Source organism: Sarcophilus harrisii, chromosome 5 (genome assembly GCF_902635505.1).
Source record: "Sarcophilus harrisii chromosome 5, mSarHar1.11, whole genome shotgun sequence".
Lineage (NCBI taxonomy): Eukaryota > Metazoa > Chordata > Mammalia > Dasyuromorphia > Dasyuridae > Sarcophilus > Sarcophilus harrisii.
The window spans coordinates 243,991,641-244,015,691 of record NC_045430.1 but is presented as its reverse complement, the minus strand read 5'-3'; the positions used below and the strand labels follow the sequence as shown (position 1 = coordinate 244,015,691).

The following is a 24,051-nucleotide window of genomic DNA, read 5'->3' as shown; positions in this document are numbered from 1 at the left end:
GAGTCAAGGTTCAAATAAGTTCTCACATTAATTCAACCAATTAGCAAATACTAAAGGTTTACTATGGCATAGATGACTGGGCTAAGTGAGCAGAGACAATAAGGATGGCAGAGAGGGAAGAGAATGGAGGTAGAGACAATAAGGATGGCAGAGAGGGAAGAGAATGGAGGTGGGACACCTGTAGCCACAGGGCTTGGATTAGAGTGTAGATAGGATTAACATTCTCCTCAATTTAGGAATAGATTGCCACTCTACTCAACCTTTAGAAGCTAAGGTAAAACTCCCCATCCACAGTCAGGCTTGGGTGGGGATATAGGTCTGAATTTCCTTGGGGGTGATGGGGAGTAGGAATTAAATGCACATCCTTTAGAACCACATTAGGAAAGTCCATCTTTCACTATACTATTCATTCTCTCATTAATTGTAAATCAATCATACTTGATTGGCATTCTCTTGAGAACATCCCTTCTGTAACTACAAGCCTACCACCATGATTTATCTTTGGCATTTGAGAATTACTGACCCATTTTATTGAAAATATTCTAGCATTACTAATGATTGATAATCTAAAAATTATATGTCCCTTGAACTTTTTAAATATCCCATCAGTTTTTTTTTGTATTTTGAAGTTGAGGGAACACTTCTAAGTAAAGGCTTAAAAAAAGCAGACAGAAAGATAGATCTGGCTGCCTCTCTTTGTCCTAAAGCCTAATCTTTTACCCTAATTCACCTTCATTCTCAATGGATAATCAATGTAGATTTGTCAGAACAAGGAGATAATTCTTCCAGATCTTGCCCCAACATCTGAAGAATAGCAATTCCTCTGAACCAGTGGAAATCACAGCTATGCCTTATAATCAGAGGAATGAAGGTTCTTGGCTTCTGGGTCCTGGTATGGCTTTCTTAGGGTCATTTCATTGGGAAGAAACAGAAAATTTTCTGTTCATCTTTCAAAGTTCTTCATAACCTGGTCTCTTTCTACTGGCTCAGTCTTATTCACACTCCATTCCCTATTCCCTTCCATGCGCTCTATGATCCAGCAACATGACCTTGTTTTTGTGGTTCCCTGGACTTGACACCCCATCCCTCAACTCTGTGCCTTTTCTCTGGCTGTCCTTCATGTGTGTAAAGCTCTCCTTTTCCTTTGCCTCTTGGTTTTCCTCAAGACTGAGCCCAAATTTTACCTTCTTCAGGTGGGCTTTCCCAGGATCTTGCAATCCTTATGTGTTTCCTCTAACCTTACGTCATCACTTTACATTTCTATTTTACTTATCTGTGTGTACATTTCTTCCCCCATTAGAATGTGAGCGGAGAGCTGAGACCACGTCTTAAGTTTTTCTTTATATCATGGCTGAGCACAATCCTGCTTATGTTAATTCCTACAGCACAGTCTATACCATCCATTTTGACACTAAATCATATCTTGTGTGGAAGTTTTACACATGCCATTTCCTATTTCAAAGTAGTTTGCAAACTAATACGAGACAATTGCCATGCTTTACATTTCTTTTGTTTCAACTCCAGTTCTTAGTAAGAGCTAGATATTCAGAAGATAACTCAACACACATTTAATAACTACATGGAAGAATAATGAATGAACTGAACTACAAAGTTCAGCCCCCAAACTTGATGAAAAGCTAGACTTCTTCCAACTGTCAGACACAGAAAAATTTAGAAATGGAGGATACACTTAAGCTGATTTTAAACATCAAAATCTGATCCAAATAATTAAGCACTGTCTTTTTTAACTTGTTTACAAAAAACAAATATATATATTCACAGAGATGAAGTGAAAATGACATTAATGAAAAAGGGTAGGAATTACTGTTTGTTTCCAGGACTAGTGATAGGTCCTATCATCTATTTCTTTTTAAATATATCTCCAACACACCTGATTCTGATCTTAATTGAAGTTCATGATGCTGCATGCCCTCAAAGCAATAAAACTTACATGTTTAGTTATATTATGTCTAGGTTTTCATCAACTGAATTAATTTGCCATAGACCTTTTATAAGAATAATATAAAAAAAAACCTGATAAGCAGAAATACATGTGAAAAGACATGCAAATTAATTTGGTTACTTTAAGTTTGATATCCTGTTGTATCAAAGCTGCCAAAAATCTGAGCAGCAGCTATTATACAGCATATATTTCAAATTAAAATTTGATTTTAATCAGCCAGGTGGATTGAGTTCTCTACTGTACAATCATTTCACTTTTGTGAATTTTTGTTCTGGCATATTTTCTCATTCCATCTAACATAAGCTTTAGTTTTTTAAGAGTTGCTTATCAATAAAAAAATTCACACTCCAAATCCAGGGATTTAAAGAATTCTAAATAAGTGGTTTTTTTTTTCATGTGTTTATTCATAATACCTACCTTTTCACAATCTTTAGTTAGCTGTGACTGAAGTACCAACAGTCTGTTGCATTCTTCTGCTACTTTGTTAATAAGAGATTGCAGATCTGATTGCAAGTCTAGATTATAAAGAAAATACATTAAAAAATCAATTTAGCAATTATCAAATTATTCCATGGAAAAACTGAAAATGATACTCATAGATGTTAACTGAAGATAGTCACATTAAGATAAAAACTTTATAATGAACAAGTATATTTAAGAAAAAATGAATATCTTAATTCTTTCCCTGTGAAAGGTACCAACACTGTTATATATCATTTTTAATCTGTAAACATCATGTTCATTATTCCTGCAACTACAGCTCAATTGCAAGGGGAAGGAAGTAATTTCTGTTTTATGAACCATTGTTAAGGACCATGTCTAATTGAAGGGACAGGCCAGTTCTCTGAGAACCTCTATAGCTGTGAATCATAACAGTTGAAGGAGCTGCAAAGCAGCCTTTGCTAATAGAGATGTTCTTTGTGGATTGGGAATGAAATAACTTGGAGGCAGAGGGAAGAAGAGAGAGGTCAGACAACGCAACTGCCTCTCAGTTGGAGAGGTCAGGGAACAGCAATTGCCTGTCAGTCTCCTTGTATCATTATCATCCGCTCATATGAAGAGATCCATTCTACAGGTCTGAGTTAGATCTCCAGCAGCCACTGGAAGGTGGCTCCCATATCACAACAAACCATAGAACCATTTTTAAACAAATCAAGGGGAAAATAAATGAATTTAGTATTGAGGTTCTTTTTGCTTTCTTGTCATTTTCCTGCAGAGAAATACAATAGATTTCATTTAATGACATTTAAAAAAAAAGAATAAGAAACTTTTAAAGCATGGTCTAGCCAGATTTTTCTTCTGCTCAATGATTTCAAGATGAAATACAAATTCCTGTTTGGCCTTTAAAGCTCTTCACAGCCTGGCTTTAAACCACCTTTCCAGGCTTTTTGTATATACTGCTTTCCATTATACCGTCTATATGTCACCCCAACTGGGCTTCTTACTATTCTTTATACATAGATGTATAGCTATATGTATAGATACAGTACACAAACTGTTATGTGCACAAAAACATGTGTGTGTGTGTGTGTGTGTGTGTGTGTGTGTGTGTTGTTTTCTCTGATCAAAGATATTGCTCCTGGAGGACAAGAACAGTATCATTTTTGTCTTTGTACCTTAAAAGCTTAAAATAATATCTCACATATATAGTAAGTGTTTAACAAATGCTTTTTAGATTGAATATAAAGTTTATCCATTAAATGTCAGGCTGGAGGTTAAAGAATGTGGGCTCTCTCTATGGCACTGAAAATGTCTTCCTAAACTGAGTGGATGCCCATCAGTGGGAGAATGGCTGAATGAGTTATGCTGTATGAATGTTATGTAATATTATTCTTCTATAAGAAACAATCATTAGGATGACTTCAGAGAGGCCTAGAGGCTTGAATTGATACTAAGTGAAATGAGCAGAACCAGGAGATCATTGCACACAACAACAAGATTATGTGATGATCTATTGTGATGGATGTGGCTCTTTTCAAAGATGAGGTGATTCAAGCCAATTTCAATAAAATTATGATGGGAAGAACCATCTGCACTCAGAGAGGGGACTATGGAGATTGAATGTGGATTATAACATAATATTTTCATCTTTTTTGCTGTTGTTTGCTTGTTTTTTTTCTTCTTTTTTCTTTTTTGATGTTTTTTTTTAAAATAATAGCTTCTTATTTTCGAAATACATGCAAAGATAGCTTTCAACATTCACATTTGAAAAATCTTGTGCAGCATGATAATATGAAAATATGTTTAGAAGAAGTTATCAAACTGTGCATACCCTTTGATCCAGCAATGTCTCTCCTGGGCTCATATCCCAAAGAGATCTTAAAGGAAGGAAAGGGACCCACCTGTGCAAAAATGTTTGTGGCAGAAACTGGAAACTGAGTGGATGCCCATCAGTTGGGGAATGGCTGAATAAACTGTGGTATATGAATGTTATGAAATATTGTTGTTCTATAAGAAACAATCAGCAGGACGACTTCAGAGAGGCCTGGAGAGACTTACAGGAACTTATGTTGAGTGACGTGAGTAGAACCAGGAGATCATTATACACAGCAACAAGATTATACAATGATCAATTCTGATGGACGTGGCTCTTTTTAACAATGAAGTGATTCATAAACCAGTTCTAATTGTTCACTGATGAAGAGACCCAACTATACCCAAACAGAGGACTGTAAAAGCTGAGTATGGAACACAACATATCATTTTCACTCCTTCTGCTGTTGCTTGCTTGCATTTTATTTTGCTTCTTTTTTTCTTTTACTGATTTGATTTGCTTTTTCTTATGCAGCACAATAATTGTATAAATATGTATGCATACATTAGATTTAACATTAAAAAAAAAAAGAAAATATGTTTAGAAGAACTGCACAGGTCTAACCTATACTGGATTACTTGCTGTCCAGGGGAAGGAAAGTGGAGAAAGGAGGGAGAAAAATTTGGAACACAAGGTTTTGCAAGGATGAATGTTGGAAACTATTTTTGCATGTATTTGAAAATACAAAGCTATTATTAAAAATAAAAAAAAGTCTTCCTTTAGCTCACATAAATACTTACAATTTATAGTACCATGTGAAACTTTGTTTTGGCACTGACCTCGATGGAATAGGAATAAGCATCCTGACTCTGTATTTAGTCCACTGCCATAGCATAAATCTGAGTCCCAGCAGGATGCTGACCTTTCAAAGGGAGAGTTTACTCAGAGTAGAGTGCTATAAAGAACAAGAATTCAAAGACAAGAGAGGACAGACAGGGGAGAGAGAAAACCAGCATGTATATGGTGCCTACTGTGTGCCAAGCACATTCCAACTTCCCTTCTTGACTGTTTACTGACTTGGGTGTAAGTCTGTTGTGTTCACTGCTAGGTAAAATAAAGTCTGCCTTATATTTATTTAAGATATTTTCACTTTGAAAGTTTACATACTAGCCCATGGGGCTTTTACCTTCTCTGTGGACACCTAGAAAGAGATAAGAGTTTAAATAATTTCTCATGGAAATTTCAGATGAAGGCAAAAGCCAAGTGAAGGCATTTGGGAGATTCCCTCCAAACTGAACCCAGTCTGTATCATCATAGAATCTATAGCTCTGAGCCACAGGTTAAAAATACAAGACATTTAAAAAAAAAAAAAAAAACTTACTCAATTTTCTATTATGGTAAGATAAGGGACAGGAAAGAGGCAATGACAGAGAAATGGACAAAAGCAAAGAAAACTGATACACAGAAACATATACAGAAAATGACAAAGGGCCAGACCACATATGTAACATATAGAGAAAGATTTAGAGGTACATGCACACTAGACTTAAAAAATCAAAGATGGAGACACAATATTTTTCTCTGTGGCTCTGTTTACCAGACAGCCACAACAGAATGAAAGAATGAGAGATGGAAGAAAGAGGAGAGTGGAAAAAGAAGGGATAATCACTTAGTAATTTTTGTGGTGAATGTTTTTACAATATAACTTGCTGTTCACCTGGTCTATTGTCAGTCAACACTATGACTATGGTTAGTTAATTTTTAACAATGTTAAAGATAACCCCTTCCCCATTAAGAAACAACTCTTCTACTTTTGGAAAGAAATCTATTTTTAAATCATAGCTTATTTCCCCATGAAATTCTAATAGTTTCACAGTATTATGAAGGGATCACTTGGATTTTATCAATTTACTTTATTTCAAGGAATCATGATTTTATCAGTGGGAATATTCCTTCCACCAATGATTACAACTTCTTCATGACATAGTAATTTTCATGAATTATTATGGCTGATAAAATTCATACTTGGTGAGTAACCTTCTAGTTACTTTGGGTGGTTCCCTGATGACAGATATGAAGCATATGTATCATGGGAGTAGGTTTTCAAAACCCTTCTAGCTACCTATTATCTTTTAAAAGTTACAATTTGGCTTTATGCAACTATACTATATGACAACAGTGACAATGTTCTCTTTGGTACTGAAAATATAATCTCAGAAGCAAATTTTTTGCTTCTTTACTAACATTTTTTGGGGGGATGGGAGAGGTGAGGAAAATAGGAAAGAAGAGATGCTATTAAGATATTGGGGAAATACTTCCAGAATCTGTTATGGATATTTTTTTGATTCTTGCCTGATATTTTGAAAAATAGGTAATCTTGAAATATTTTAATTTAAAATTATTATTATTTTTTTTTTTTTTTGCTGAGGCAATTGGGGTTAAGTGACTTGCCCAGGCACTTAGCCAGGAATTGTTAAGTGTCTTAGGCCAGATTTGAACTCGGATCCTCCTGACTTCAGGACTGGTGCTCTATCTACCATGTCACCTAGCTGCCCCAATTTGAAATTCCTTAATCTTGAAATCCTTCATTTTTAGTGACAATCATTTCAGGTTTCTAGAATAGGAACTTAAACTTCATTTACAAAATCAAAATATATTGACTTTTATGGTCAAAGTCCCTATTTCATAATTTTTAAAAGATGTACAACTAAGGGCTTTCAAAATCATGCTGAGTCTTTTCAATTCTAAATACATAATCAAAAACAGTATCACACTCTCTAGTACTCAATTTTTGCATTATTAGGTAGTAGTGTACATTATATTCCTATGCCATAATGGAAAAAAAAATCATCTTCACATCAATGAATCAAACATTTCTATTCTTCAAAGAGTTATAAAATCCCACTCTTCATGAGTGAGTAAAAACTATGGAAACAAAACAAAATAAAATTCACATTTAGATTACAAAATTAAATTTGCTGAGTGATAACCACTTTAAATTAAGGTTTATAATAAAGAGTGGGAAAAGTCAGACTATTATATCTAATAATATAGACACCTTTTGAAAGATTTTTAGTATTACCTTGAACTTCAAATGTACGATTCTGTAATTCTGGGCTTTCTTCTTGAACTTCAAAGGAATAAATATCAGGAATTTCTCTTCTGTCTATTTTTGCTTCATATTTGAAAGGAGCTCTGTTACATGTACCAAATGTGTTGCATAAAGACTGCTGATACCAAAATTAAATAAAATTATAAGGGAGCAAATTATTATTTCAACTAAAACATATCATTCAAAATTGTATTAGCAGATATAGCTAACGCTTTAAAGGATAGGGGAAAGCAAAAAGAAAACAAAGAAAAATATAAAATATTTAGTAATGCAAAACACATTCATTATTAGTAAAACTGCAAATAGCATATTCAAACAAAATGTTTTTCAATAACATTTTACATAGAAAATTAGGTAAGGAAATATAAAGTTCCATGAGACAGAAATATATTTTTTAACTGAACACAGTGGATTTCCTTCTTGAGATTTTTGTTTGAATATTTAAACTTTATACCTTGGATCATCTCTACATCCTTTTAATAATGAAATTTATTTTGAATTTTAATCTTTCTCCTAGATTGTACTTTATCCTGACATTATCAACATAGTATCTATTACTGAACAGAAACTGCATCAATCCTGAAATCCTGAAAAGATAAAGATGAGAGACCCAACAAGTGGAACATTATACTCTACACACCTTTCCCCTTGTGTTTAAGAGTTGTTTTTGTAGCTTGTATAAAAACTTCAGAAGCATTTGATATGTTAACTTGGTTAACTGCTCTGAGAAATCAAACAGAAAATTTACAAATGACAGTATTATTTTCACATCTAAATAAATCTATATGAAACAGCATTTATTGATAAATATGTGAAAAACAGTTTAAAACTTTCCTTTCATTTCTTTCAAAGATCCCTAAAACATTTGAAATGAATAATGAATTTCTGTAATGTTGTAATGTTCCTAATAAAAATAGCTAACTACATATTGCTTTTATCAATGAATGCTCTTTCTTAAAAGTCAAAACAATCCTGCTAAATAATTTTTTTGGGTTCAACATTGTCAAATTTACATTCTTAATGGCTCATAATTCAATATACAGAATTCTGTAATTTTTTTGGGTTCAACATTGTCAAATGTACATTCTTAATGGCTCCTAGTGGAATATGAAGAATTCTAGAAGTAGAATCAATCAAAGCTCTAGTCTTTCCTCAGAGGTAGGAAACAACACTCCTGGTAGTGTCCCCCTCCTCAATGACATGTATAGAGTGCTTTCAAGTCCGCAAAACACATGGCATAATTTATCTTACCTGATCTTCCTAAGAGCCTTACAAAGATACTTATTATCATACTCATTTTATAGCTAAGTGAAAAAAATACAGAAGGACTGGATTGTTATCCTAGCTCTGCAACCCTTAAGCATAAAGAGTTAAGTATGTCATTTAATCTGAGATTTACTGGTAAGATGGGGATGAAATTTACACTAATTCAGAGAAAGAGAAAATGCCTTTAAACCAGAATGCCCTCTGGAAATATAAGCTAATGTTATTCTTATTACATAGATGGAAACTGAGAACAGAGAGGTAAAATTATTTGCACAAGTAAAACTAAGTGACTAAGTCAGATCTTCTTATTAAATGATCCACCTCCTAAACCTGACAGTTTGGAAAATGGGATTAGAAATAGTTGCTGTGTTACTGAAAAAAGGGAAGCTGCTATGGCTATGGACTTTCCTCTGCTGCTCCTTGATTCTCTCAGTGCAGGGTTAAAAGCATGGCTAGCCCAGAGGGGCAGGATCTGAGCAGGGGTGATCTGTGATGGCACACATCACACACACACATTTGGAAATAACAAAGTGTGACCTCTAGATCTGTATTCTCTTTCCCCATTCTCCCTCTGTTACTGAAGAGATATCATTTTCTGGTCTTAGTTTCAGGGAAACTGTTGAGAAAGAAGAAACTGAAATTGTGCATCAAAGTAAAAGAAAAAAACTGCTTATCAATGGTCTACTGTATAAAAGCATCTTATATTAGCTTTCTTCATATGGAAAAGTGGGAAGGATAATTTTATTTATCAAATACAGCAATTCTAAATATAATGTTTCTTCTCCTAAAACCACTTTCAAATTAGTATCTTACCTGATTAAAACGAGAGCATTCCTCCATCACTGCCTTGTGGAGTTTTCCCATAAGCATCTCTAAAGACATTCCTTCATCATCTATTAAAATAGATAATATATTATGCCTACCAATTTACATGTGAAACACAGCTATTTGGCATTTATTTTATCCATAAAAGCTTAGATTTCTGGTATATCTAGCCTTACTGAAATAAAACTATTTCAGATTTATCACATTCAAAGTTAACTTCTAATTTTTGATTAACAGGTTCTCTAAAAAACTAGTTTCACCCTTATGATAAAGGTAAAGGAAACAGGAGACCTGATGCATGGAAAATACAGCCTGTATAATTAATGCATTTCTTTGATCAAACCTGTAACTTCCTTGATAGAGGGAGTCCCACCAGTGCAGACAGGCATATTTTCTAAGTTGGAGTCTCCTAGGTCCACAGATGTGCACCTGCAGGTGTAGCAGGAGGGGCAAGGAGGTCAGCCCTCTCCTCTTACTCACTGAGGTCACCGCAGGAGGGGACCATGTCATAACCTCTGGTCCCCAACCACATCTCCCATGGGGTCAAACTCAAACAGAAATGGGGATCAACAACCTACACAGGAGAATGCCCATGGGTCACCTATAACCTAAGTTTTAAACGTAATTTTATCTGTTAAAAATCTCTCAATTACATTTCAATTTGTTCCAGGCCGCATATCTGACCCTTCTGCCCTTCACAACATGCCTCCCATCTCCCCACAGCCAGCATTTAGGAAGAAATAAGTAGGTCTCGTGAGTGTACTTAGATCAACTATGAATATGACTCAAATTTTATTTGCTCAGCTCAACTATTTAATTAGGAAAATGAGGGTTTCTCAAAGGGAGTTGGGGAAAACTCCTGGCTCCCTCCTCTCAGAAGCTGAGTCTGATTTAGAGTCATCCTGGGCCGGTCAGCCCCAAGCGCGCATTTCTCAGGGGCTGGGTTGGTCTGTGGGCAGTGCAGGGACGTGTGGGCAGTGCAGGGACGTGTGGTCAGGCTGAGCCTTCCCTGTGGGCACTGACCCATGCAACGGCCTAAGTACGGGCTTGGTTTCCCCAGGCTGGACTCCCACGGCCTCTCAAGCCTTCAAGCCCCTCAAGACTGAATCACCCTGAGGGCCAGCGGGGCACAGACAGTACAAAAAGCATCCCAGCCACCAATTAGGACAGACCTTTCCTGCAAAACCAAGCTCCCAGAACTTACCTGCTTCTCGTCTCTTTACATTCTCTAGCTCAGAAATATGCCTTTTCTGAAGCTCCCGCATCTCTTCCTCATGAGCAGAAGCAAGTCTCTCCCTCAGGCTGCTCAGGGCACTTGCTCTCTCCTCATCCATGCAGACACACACCTGCTTCACGTGAGCTGAATGAACCAGGGAGAGGCAAAGGTGCTGGGCCTCCATCTGAAGCTTCAAATCCTCCTTCAGTGTAAAGCACACACAGGGCAAATGCTTTACAATGTGAGTGAGATCATTCATCCTTTCTCTGCATTCATCTTTGTTATACTACCCAAAAAAGTGTCCTAATCAGCTGTATCTCAGAATTTACTTTTCTTTACTGATTTTCTATCTTCTATTAACTTAGCAGCATAAACAATATTTCTTTACACTAACACCAAAACCAAAACCAATTTAATTCTTTCCATTACCACCGTTAATTTTTTTTTATTGTTACAGAACTCAAATAATAATGGCACGAGATATAAACTCATAATTTCCAAGGCCATGAGTACCACAGATTTTCTGAGTATTTTTAAAAAAATATACTTTCTAGGTCATATTTACAGTGACTAAATATTGAATAAGGCTATTTTTAATTTTTAGCATTTTTTAATTTTAAGCATGCATCAAATGTGGAAAACAGAATAAAATTAGGACTTTTTAAGAAAGCTAAACAATGAAAACGTAATGACTAAATGTACACAATTATTTGATTTGGAGCCTTGTAGAAACATTAAGTATGGATATGGTTAGCACTTGATTATCCTTTTCAATGGATAAAATATTCTGTTACTGTATTTCACAGAAATCTAAATTTACAGATCTAGAAAACCACAAAGTTCATAAATTCCCTTTATTTTATTGATGAGGAAACCGAGACTGAGAAGGGTGAAATGTCTTGCCCAGGATCATGTTGCTAATGAATGGAAAAACTGGGACCACAGAATAGATGTACAAAACTTAAAAAAGCAGAGAATCTATTGGTTCAATAAAATAAAACAGAAAAGTCAACTTCTAATTTACTGAGGGCCATAAGTGGCAACAATCATACCTGAACTTCTATGGTCTGACCCTGACCTTAGCCCACATAATAACCACACAGTCAAAAGGAAACTCTGAGGAAGAAAAGTGAAATAATATGCTGTAAAACATTCTGGACTACTTGATCACCTTTTAAGCTATTGAATAAAACAATCCATCCTCAAGCCATATTAAAGAGATGAGAGCTAAATGGCAGTTGAAAATATTTTACTTTGACATTAATCAGAAAACTGATCATTTAAGGCAGGGGTCCTCAAATTTCTTAAATAGGGGGCCAGTTCACTGTCCCTCAGACTTGGAGGGCCAGACTATAGTAAAAACAAAAACTTTGTTTTGTGGGCCTTTAAATAAAGAAACTTCATAGCCCTGGGTGAGGGGGATAAACATCCTCAGCTGCTGCATCTGGCCCACCGTCCGTAGTTTGAGGATCCCTGATTTAAGCAATTGGTCTTCAAACACAGTTATTTTTTCCTAATAAACTTTTACTTTACAAATTTAAGTGATTTGGGACATTTTAAGAAAAAACATCATATACCACTATCTCTAAAATAGTCAAGTATTCAACAGATTTAAAGCAATTGATAAATATTTCTTGATTATTTTAGGAGTGATTAAAATATAAGACTTAAGAGTCATAATTAGATCAGTATAAAGTGGCCTTTTTAGCCAGAAACTTAAAAAAAAATCTATCCTAGTAAGGCAGCAACATGTATCACTTTGGTTATAATAGATATTCTTATAACTTCCTACTTCATAATAATTTCCACTAATTATGTTATTCACAGCATTATAGCTGGCAAAATGTAAACTGTCAAATGTTTCCTCTAGCTTTATCTGAACACAAATTATTTAGAGTTTTTTATTCTGAGGGATCTAATATAACACTTTAGAGGAAATTAGAATAATTTAAAATATTTGTCTGCCTGGAAAATAAAAAAAACAAGCCCTAATGAGAATAACTTGAAAAGAATTAATTTCATTCTCTCTTTCAGAATGTTCATTTATGTTTTTGTGAACAACAAAAATATTTCCTAGTAAGAAGGTTTTTTTTCTCTCTTCAACCTTAATCACAGATGGATCAATAAACAAACCTGTTCAGATTTCAGAATACCGAGCTCCTGCCGAAGCCGGTCATTTTCACTCTGTGCACTATCCAAACATGATGATGATAATGATGACTCATTAGCCAACTGGTCAGCCACAGAGTCCACATGATCCACTTCCACCAGTTCTTGCCTGCTTTCCTTTTTAACAGTCACATCTGCAAATGAAATTTTATTGTCCTCTATGATCTTTGCTCCTTCATTAAAGTCTTTATTTATTTTAAATACAGGACTTTTAGGATCTTTACTTCCCTCTGTTTGAATGTTACCTTTCAAATCCCACAGCGTAAGTTTTAACTCATCCACATGTTCTGCTTGACTATGGCTGACTATGGTTTCCAGCTCTTTGCACCTGTTTAAAACTTGTTCTTTCTCTTGCTTTAAAGATTTCACTTCCTCACTTAGGTGATTAATTTCACCATGCTTCTGCTTTAACTGCTCAGAAAGATCTGACAGTCTCTCGGAGAGTTCTAACTTCTCTCTCTGGGTCACCTCAAGTTTTTCCATAAGTTCTGTAGTATCTTTCTCGACAACTTCGCCAACTTCCGAAACTTCTGCCACGAAAGACTTGTCATCTTTACAACCTTCAGAATCTGTACTTCTGGCTTTCACTAAAGCTGGCTGACTTCTCTGTAGGTGATAAAGTTCATCAGTGAGAGCCTTTAGCTTCATTTGATATTCTATTTCCTGTTTGTTTTTACTGTCCTCTAAATCAGCTTTTACCTTTAGAAGACAAGCAATTTCTTCTTGTAACTCCTGACAGTTAACCTCAAAATTTTTTTCAGCAAATGAATATGTGTTCCTTTGTTCCTCAATCCGTTCATTTAGCTGAGTGCATTGCTTTGTGAGCTTCTCATTTTCTTCTAGAAGTATATCAACTTTTTTTTGCCAGTCACAGTCTTCAGATTTGGGCTTAATTGAATCTATGAAAATCAAGTTTTCTTCTTTGTTAATGGGAGAATATATTTTCAGCATATCTTCAAGAGCTTTCTTTTCATTTTTAAGAACAGTATTCTCAGTTTCAAGTTGTTCAAATTTTTCTTGTAGGTCATCTTCTTTCTCTTTTATTTGCTTCTCCAAAAATTCAGTTTTAAGTTGTAATTCCTGTACTTCTTGTTCAAGTGTGCCCTTTTCCTTTTCTTCTTGCCTGAGTACTTCAATCTCTTTTTGAAGTTCATTGATTTGAAGAGTCATCTCTTCTGATTTTGAATTTACAAGAGATTGCTGTAAATCTTTTAGTTTAGAAATTTCTAAAAGTAACTGATTCTGCTTAGTTATTAAACTGTCCTTTTCAAATTGCATGGTTTCTATCTTTTGACTCATTTCATTGTGTAACTTCTCTATCTGCTGTTTATAGCGAATACCTAAGTTATCTTTAAGTTTTTCTACATTAACTTGATGTTCAATTTCTAAGTCTTGTCGGAGTTTAGAGAGCTCTTCTTCATGGCTGAATAGCAGCTGCGTTCTTAGTCTTTCTAATTCCGCTTCTTGAGATTCGGCCATTCTGTCTAACACAGCATTCTTTTCTTTCTCTAGCATTTCAAGCTTTATCTTGTAATTGGTAACTTCGGCCTCATGTTTTAATTCTAACTCCTTCCTGAATTCAGATGCAGAAACAATCTGGGCTTTCAAATCTTCCACACTGCCAAGCAATTTGTGTGCTTCATTAAGTTTACCTTCCTGCTCAACTATTGTCTGTCTAGCTCTTTGAATCTGGTCCCTTGAAAAGCTTAATTCTTCAAAAAGGTCTTCAATTTCTCTCTGTAGAGTAGACTTTTCTCCTAAAACTACTTCTAATTCTTCTTTTATTTTTTCTCTTTGAGAATTAGCATCCTGAAGTTTTAGATTCAATTCGGTAATTGCCATATTCATTAACTGTATTTGATTTTCATTTACTGGAATATTTGGGCATGCTTTTAAAGTATTTTCCAGTTCTCCTTTATGTCGTGCATTAAGTTCATCTATCTTTAACACATGCTGCTTTATTAATTCTTGTTTCATCTGCACAATCTGCTGCCCATACATTTCATCCAGCTCTGCTCGGAGTTGCTCCAACTTCCTTTGAGTCTCTTGTTCCATTCTTTGTACCATATCAATTTCAAATTGGCTGTCCTTATGATTTTTCTTTTGAAGTTCTTCAACAGTCCCCATTAATTGTTTTATTTCATCAGAGCACTGTCTTTCTTTTTGTTTAGTATTAGTTAATTCTAGTTTTATATTATTTATTTCTTGATTTTTTTCCATAATCTGTTCTTTGAATTCCCCCAATAATTTATCAGTAGCTGATAGTTTATCCTTTAGCTCAAGCGAGTTTCTTTCTTCTTCTATTATTTTCATTTTTAACTCTTCAATGACTAATTCCTTTTCTTGTAATTCCTTTTTATTTGAATCTTCTACTTTTTTATTTTGTTCCTTCTGAAAATAAGAGAGAAAAAAAGTAATTAACTCTTCTGGTGACTTAGAGGTGATTTACTGAAAAAGGATAGAGAAAAAGTATTTATAGATGCTTGATATCTTGACGGTATGTCTGAATGAGAAACCACTTAAAATGGCTAAATTCCAAGCATAATCAAGGACATCTATGATATTCTGCCTTGGCAACCCAAGACCAGAATTGTAGTTTAAATGGAAATTTGGAGATAGGGATGAAACTTTCCTTATCCATTCAGGTTTCGGATGTAGACTCATGGATAAAGAGAATTATTTCCAACAAGAACAAGTGATGACACCATGCCTTATGGGCTGTGAGCCTCTTGAGTTAGACTACTACTTATTCATTTTATGTATGAAAAATGTTAATACTGTTTACTGATATATCGCTTTGCATTTACTAATTTTATATGGTAAATTCATTAAATCAATGCCAGTGAATTAAGAATAGTTCAAAATTTGATGTAATCATTATATTGTAGTTAAGGGGGAAGGGAATAAAAATGTATAGCACCTACTACATGCCCAAGTAATATCTCATTTGATAGAAAAACAGCTTTATATGATCAATGCCTGGGATATAGTATTACTGTGGTTGAGTTGACTAGTCATGTAGATACTTAATAAATGTGTTGAACAAATTGATTTCAAAAGCTACCTAAATGGTTTCCCAACTTGAATAGCCTCACACAATGCTGACAATAAAATCTTTGAAAAGACCTACTTAAATTAGATATTTATAAAGATTTTATCACATATACTGGGCACATAAGAGATTCTTCATGTTTGTTTCAGTTTCTTATGTTTCTAATGACATCACCTGTCCTGCTTAAAAACTTTCAATGATTTCCCATATATAAAATCAAGTCCACGTTCTGTAATCTGGCATTCAAGACCCTACATGACCTGGTCCCACCTGACCCTTCTAGTATTTCCCCTTGCGCCTCTCCTAAGATTTTGCTTCAGTAAAACTGAGCTACTAATGGTTTCTCAGATGCATCCTCCTCTTTGTTCAAGATGTTCTCTATACCTGTGATAGGCATCCAGTAAACACATAATTAATACTTGTTGATTTGACTTGACCTGGAATACACTCCCTTTCTATAGTTACCTATTGGAATAGTTCTACTTCCAAGGTCAGGTCAAACTCGATCTTCTTCATAGAAAATTATCTCTTTGCTCTTCCAATATGGATAACAATTTCTCCACTTTTTCTCATCTGGCATAAATCACTTTCTATTACACTACCATTACAATTCTTTCTGTTAGTGTTATCTCTCCTTACTAGTTACTTATGTAATTAATTTTTTTCCTGAGGCCATTGGGGTTAATTAAGTGACTTGCCCAGGGTCACACAGCCAAGAAGTGTTAAGTGTCCAAAGACCAGATTTGAACTCAGGTCCCCTGACTTCAGAGCTGGTGCTCTATTCACTACACCACCTAGCTGCCCTGGTTTTAGCTTCTTGAAGCAAAGATTGTGACATCTTTTAGCTTTTATACCCACTAGTGTATTGTATATTTTTCAATTAATACTAGTAAAATGTCTATCTGTCAATTCCAAATATGACAATTTGGTCTTGACATGGTTTTCTTAACTATATTTAAATAATAAATAATCAATTAATCATTATATAATTATGTTTCATACACATTATATACAACATATATTATATATTATACCAGTGGTTCTCAAACTATGGCCCGTGGGCCAGATGCAGCAGATGAGGACGTTTATTCCCCTCACTCAGGGCTAGGAAGTTTCTTTATTTAAAGGCCCACAAAACAAAGATTTTGTTTTTACTATAGTCCGGCCCTCCAACAGTCTGTGGGACAGTGAACTGGCCCCCTATTTAAAAAGCTTGAGGGCCCCTGTATTACACAATCATATAACAAATCAATTAATGATAATGAATTAAATACATTTAAATAATAAATAACAATAAGTAAACTAATAATTAACAAATGAACTAATAACAAAATAAGTAAATAAATTATATTTAAATAATAAATTAATAAGCATTGTTAAAATTGTTTAAAAAACTGTAAAAATAAATATTGTTAAAATAAAAAATATCCTATGAATAGGATATACAACACATATGATATAAATATATTAGAATAATAAATACATAATTAATGATTAATGAATAATAAAAAATAAGATTTATCCTGACTTCATTCTCTTAACATTTATATGTCATTTATTTCCAGTTACTTCAGGGCTCCCCCCGCCCCCCCCCCCCCCCCCCCCCCCCCCCCCCCCCCCCCGAGGCAGTTGGGGTTAAGTGACTTGCCCAGGGTTACACAGCTAGGAAGCATTAAGTGTCTGAGGCTACATTTGAAAATGCAGATCCTCCTGACTTCAGGGCTGGTGCTCTCACTGCACTACCTACCTGCCCCTATTTCAGGGCTTATTATAGACAGTCATTGTTTAATTTCATAAACTCTCTTTTCTAATTAGCTAGTTTTAAAAGGATGGCATCATTCTTAATACATCACTCATCTTCACTGCTCATATTCAATTATGTGCCAAGTCCTCTTGATTATAGCTACAGAGAATTATTGGATTTGTCTCTTTCTCTCCACACACCCCAACCACCCCAGTTCTGGCCTTCCTCGCCTCTCATTAGGATGATTTCAATTGCTTCCTAACTGGTTGCCCTCTAATGTAATCTGTTTATAACAATGAATTAGCATGAATTTATGCTAGAACTTTTCCAAAGACCTTAATCATAAGACCTAGCAGACAGACCTCATTACCACATAAAAGTTTAACTTGTGGCTTAGAACTCAATACTTGCATTATTAAAATGGGGCTGTAAAAAGTTACAAAATAAATTATTATTTTATCTATGAGAAGAACTTTTCTTCATTATAAAGCTTTTGTGAGTCATTTGCATAATAATAATGAAATGAATGTTTATTTCTAAAGCTTTTTAAATTAATTCAAAAGGAGATAAAAAATTAACATAAAGCTAATTGCAAAGCTATAAATCTTTTGGTAGACTATCATTAAAAAGAGCATACCATTTCATAAGTTCTAATTTTCTCTTCCAAGAAATTAATTTGCATTTTGAATTCTTCTTTCTTCTTTTGATAATCTTCTAATAAATGGTCTTGCTCTTCTAGCTGCTGCTGATGAGTGAGAATCTGTTGTTTGGCTTGAAGTAAATCTGCAGCTGTGCTACTATGACTGGTGTTTCTTAGAGTTTCACTAGCCTGTAACTGAAATTAAAAAAAAAAAATGACATTAAAAATGTTAGTGAATACATTTGCATAAAAAAGGAAGAAAAGGAGACTTTTTTTTTGTTACTATGATCAGTGCCTCCCATCCCCTTCTTCCTTCCCCAATACAGTTCTGAAAAACTCCATCTTGACCCAGGATGAGAATCACTTAATAGGATAGAAATTATTTAATAGAAAAAGAAGTGCCCTTTCACAAAAGTTATTACCATCATAAATTAGAAAATGGAAATTTACTATGAAACTTGGAGCAACTTTTGGTAAAAGGCAGATCTGCTCTGATTCCCACCAAAGAGATATGAACTAGGTCTAAACTCCCTTCAGCCTTCACAACTCCCTAGTTAAATAAGTTCTTGTGAGAGGTACAAAAAGTTTTATGATGAGATTTCAGTAATTATATAATAATAATATATAAACACAAATAGAAAAAGTATATAAAAGGTATATGCTTTGCATTTGCCTGGAAGGAGACTGATAGTCTCCTAACCATAATATATTGGTTCAATTACATAGACCATCCTCATAACAGAAGTAGCACCCCTAAAATGAAGTTTTTTTGAAAGGAAAAAAAATTTATGGGTATATATTGAAATCTAATATTATGATAGTCCCCACTTGTTTAACACAAGTCAGAATTTGGAGGAAAAGTATAGCTTTTGTTTGGACCAATGTTAATAAGAGCTGTACTGTTTCATGTTCAACTGGAAAGGCTTATAAAATAGTAATTTTATAACCCCTTCAATTTAGCAATTTGTGCATGACTAGTTTGTTGGAATTAAGATAGATAACTATCCCGAGGCTAGAAAAAAAGAGTGCCTTTCAATCAATAAATATCCATTTATTAACAGACATTATGCTGGGTCCTAGGGATACAAAAATAAAAACAATTCATGCCTTCAAGGGTTTACCTTCTATTGGAGATGACATGCATATATATATATATATACACACATACATACATATATATACACACACATACACATAAGACATACACAAAATAAATACATGGTAATTTTTGTCTAATAAACACACAGTAATTTTTTCTAAGACACAAAGTACACTAACACATAGGGAGAGCAGGAGTCAGCTCATTCTGTTATGAACAAAGAACAAGGAAATTCTAAAAAGCTAAAAGTATAACACTGCCAGAAAAATTAATTCCTCTTTCCCAATTAGTGATCTAAGAACAGAAGTAGAGGAAAATGCAACTAATGGTATGAACACCAAAGATCAATAAAAGTGACAGATATACAACTAACATGATCACAGAAAAATGGCATGATCAAGATTAGTTGGACCTATATATCATGTTTAGGAGACTATTAGTCTCCTTCTAGGCATTTAAATGCAAAGCATATATCTTTACATATATTTTCTATATAGGTTTATATACTTTTATTATACAATTACAGAAATCTCATCACAAAATTCTCTATAGCTTTCATGCCCTTATAACAATAACTTTTCTTTTTATTATGAGAACTTTTGTGATTTTTATTTCCTTTTATTGGCTTGATGCATTTTTGAAATCTTGATGTTGGAAGAAATGAGTGATACTTCTGCTGTTCTGCCATCTTAACTTTTTACCCTCTCAGAAAAAAAAAAAAATTAAGTATATAAAAAATTACAAAAGAAACTAATTATATTGAAACAGTTATCAAAATACTAAGAAAAATTAAGCTCATGGACCCCAAGTTACGAATCCTTGCTGCAGATTAAAGTCCACCCAGTCAATTTCTTATCAGAGCAGTTCTTGCACAAAGTTTCTGGAAGGCTCTGGAAGAGAATAACCTTGGTCTTGCTTATGAAAATGTGTTTAGGCCCACTGAAAAAAGATGTAGCATGATGAAAACCAAATCTCAAGTCTGAAATTTGCTTTTTTAGAGATTTTTTTTTTTTTTGGTAGATAAATCATGCTGAAAAAATTTATCAACTGTGAAGGAAACCATCATCATGAAAAAAAAGAGATTCTCATCTAGTCTTTAATGTTAACCCTGGCCATTGTTATGCAGATTTTTAAAAAAATCATTTCTACACACACATTTTTCTCTGCTCTTCTCTCTCTCTCTATCTCTTTCTTTCTCTTTCTCCCTCTGTCTCTCTCTCTCATATACAAACAACTCCCCTACCCAAGTTACAAACTTCAATTTTTAAATGAATGGTGAAGGAATATTTTGAGGGGAAGATAAAGATTAATTATTAGTCTTATTATTATTTACTCAGAAAATTTTTATTGTTCTAGGGAATTATTATTATTGCCTAGAAAATTATTTGGCCATTTTACTATTTTGAGGAGAAAGTTCAATCTCAGCCAGAGACCATTAGTAAACAATGGTGATGAAAATCATTGAAGTTTGTATCATTTGTAATTCTTGAAATGGAAAACAAAAGGAGAAAGCAGAGAAACCAAGAAAAGGGAAACCACCAAAGGGAATATAAACTAATGTTTCATTAATCTGATAATTGGCACTAACTAACAAGAAGACTTACATGCTGGAACTGTATTTGCAACTTTTGACTTTGTTCTGTCAGCTCTAAAAATTCTCTCATAGTCTCATCTTTTTCTCTTCGTGCTTGCTGTAGGTTAGCAGTAAGTTGGGTGATGATGCCATCTCTTTGCTTAATTGCCGCTTCAAATTCTTGAAGCTATAAAAAAAGCAAAAAAGGATAATAAAAAACCAATTTAAAAATGAAATTATAGGCTAATTACTTTTAAAAATGATGTCTAACTAAATGTTGAAATAATATGCTAGATTCTAAAATCTTATTTATTGGCATTTCTTTTTTTTTTTTTTTTAATTTTGGCTAACAGAAATTTCTTAGTTTATGTGACAAAAAGTCATTAGTAATTTATTCAGTTTTCTCAATCCTAATTCATTCTTCTTGACTTCTCTGCAGTCCTTGTTAACCATCCTCTTCTTGATTCTTTCTTCTCTTCAGGTTTTTATGACACTGTTCTTACCTAGTGCTGAATCTACTTATCTAACCAGTCCTTCTCAGGCTCCTTTGCTGGATCTTAATCTAGGGCATGTTCAATAATTTGGGGGGAGATCTCCCATGATTCTGTCCCTGGTCTTCATATTCTCCTCTAAATAAGGATGACTTAAACTTTTTCTACTTGCCTTTTTGCCCAATAAATTTTTATGTGACCCTGGATATGAAGTAAATATAACAGGTACACATATCAAACACGATTAAAAAAATCATAATTTCAAGACTTCCACATTCAGTCAGGAGACCCCATATGGCATTGTGGCCCATAATTTAAGAAACTGGGCTCTAGACCAAAGGTGGGCAAATTACACATTTTTATATGTAATAAAATTTTACTTATAAATGTAAATAAGACCTTGGCTCTAAGGCTCTACAGAAACAGGCTGCAGACAGAGTTTGGTCCATGGGCCATCATTTGCCAGCTCCTGTTCTAAATGACTTTACTTAATTGGCCACATCAGTTCCCCTGGAGCCTCTTCTCCCTATGCTGATGCTTCCCACATGCCTTTTATGCAGCCCTCACCTCTTAGCTGCCTCATGTCATATCTCCAGAATGCTGAAATGGATGTCTCATTAATATTTTGAATTCAATATGTCTAAAACTGGATTCCTCTTTTCCCTAAAGCCCTCTCCTCTTCTTCACTTTACCTATCACTACTGAGTGCTCACCCTCCATTTCCATTTTTTCCAGGGCCCACTGTTTCTAACCAGGACACTATTTTTCATACAGACCATCATTTCCTCTGATACTCTCTGCTACCTGGCTCAGTCTCTTAGAGTCTCTCGCCTGGATTCTTGCAGCAGCCTAGGGGCTTGTTTTCCTGTTCAAGTTTCTGCCATCTGCCTCTCAAAGAGCTCTTTCTAAAGTGCAGGTCTGGCTGTGTGACTCCCCCAGGCCCACTTCCACTCCTCTATAGTCTTAAGTGGCTCCCTTTTGCTTCTAGGATCAAATAGAAAATTCTGACTGGTTACTGAAGCCATCTATAACCTGGCCCTTTGCAGACTTTATATATTGCCTCTCCAGTGACAAATCTATTTTTCGTCATACAAAAAACATCATCTCCCATCTCCAGGCATTTTTACTAGCTGTCTGGCAGGGATTCTCTCACTCCTCATCTTTACCTTCTGATGTTCCTGGCCCCGTTTTGCTTTCTATTCTTTCTAAAGAAAATAACTATTATATTATGCAAAATTTCTTTTCTATTTATGTCACAAATTCCAAATGGAACCTTCAAAGAAAAGCATTACTTCATCCACAAAATTTATTAAAGGAATAAATCTTTTATTCTGGATATATAGTTGTGTAATCATAAAAGATGGCTGACAGCAATGTTAGCTTTATGATAGCAATGTTACCATAAAGATGAATGATTTTCAAAGATTTATAATAAAATTAATTGAAACACTGGGTTCTTGGCTTTTTAGTTCAGTTAGAAAAACAAGTCATAGAGGAAAATAAGAATCCCCTACCAAGAGATTTTATAAGAGAGAAATTATTCCTAAATATCTGTAGAGAGAAAATATAGAATTTTACTATTTCTTCCTAATCTGGAGAAATATATACAATTTAATGGGAATATCATTTAAAAGAATTTCATAGCCAAATTCTTTTTTACATAAATGAAGAACCTTTAAACTATTCAATAATATAAAAACATGTTGCAAATCATCCAATAAAAGCCTGTATTTCTCTTTCAAAATAAGGGGTAATATAATTGTCAAGGTAATAATATCATACAAGTAGGATATAAACATGTAATCCCCATACTTTTAAGAAAATAAAAATATAAGACTAATACAACCATTAATTATACTCAGGATCTTTTTTCAGTTGTCCAGCAATGAAATTCAAACATTGGAATTGATTGCCACAGGAGTTTTTTGGAATATGCTGCCTTCTTGACTGTATTAACAAATAAAGTAGATGTTATTTTTTTATAAAGTAGTAGACAGATGTATTTTTGCTATATCAGTCAAGTCAGTTTCTTCTGTCCTTGTTCTAAGTTGGTAATTTAGATTTTTTTTGACTCATTATTTTAACTGATAAGTATATATAGATTTCCTAGTTCCACAGAATATAATCTGTTAGCTCTTCATTAGGAAAAAGAAAACTTCACTTCCTCTCATTTTCCTTCTGGATATGTCAAGTAAACTAACCTTAGTAGTACATCCCAACACCTTTTCTCTCTTTTTTACTGTAAACTATTACAGGAGAATTGTTCTAACCAGCTATCACACAGTAAGTTAGATACATACCATAAGAACTCATACAGCAGTGTTTTAAGTCAATTTTTTTTTTGCGGATTGTTACAAAACAAAGGTTTTCTGCATTGTTATTATAGGATGACAGATGAAATATAGCACAAGATATGAAAACAAAAGTGGTGTGATTCTGGCACTGGTCTCCGAACCTCAGTTTATACATTGGTTAATTGGGGAGAACATCATTTGCTCAACATACTTCACAGGGTTACTGAAAGTAGCATATGTAACAGAATTGTGTAGAATGTCTTTAAAACAAAACAACAAAACTTTAAGTTCTTAAAAAGAACAACGTAAATTATGAGACACTATACAAATGTATGATTGTTGTTATAACTGGC

At 34.2% G+C, this 24,051-nt stretch overlaps 1 protein-coding gene across 3 annotated transcripts in view; it reads right to left on the bottom strand.

Moving 5' to 3' along the window:
* AKAP9 (A-kinase anchoring protein 9) overlaps positions 1-24,051 on the bottom strand; it is a 170,764-nt gene that overhangs the window by 94,609 nt on the left and 52,104 nt on the right. For 2 of the 3 annotated variants that reach the window (XM_031939997.1, XM_031939999.1), the window contains 7 exons: positions 20,945-21,100; positions 18,239-18,436; positions 12,770-15,196; positions 10,625-10,838; positions 9,409-9,488; positions 7,300-7,447; positions 2,381-2,478 (listed from right to left, as the gene is read on the bottom strand). In XM_031939997.1, coding sequence (XP_031795857.1) covers positions 2,381-2,478; positions 7,300-7,447; positions 9,409-9,488; positions 10,625-10,838; positions 12,770-15,196; positions 18,239-18,436; positions 20,945-21,100 — 3,321 coding nt within the window. The remainder of the gene's footprint in view (positions 1-2,380; positions 2,479-7,299; positions 7,448-9,408; positions 9,489-10,624; positions 10,839-12,769; positions 15,197-18,238; positions 18,437-20,944; positions 21,101-24,051) is intronic. The other variant, XM_031939998.1, reaches the window with a different exon arrangement.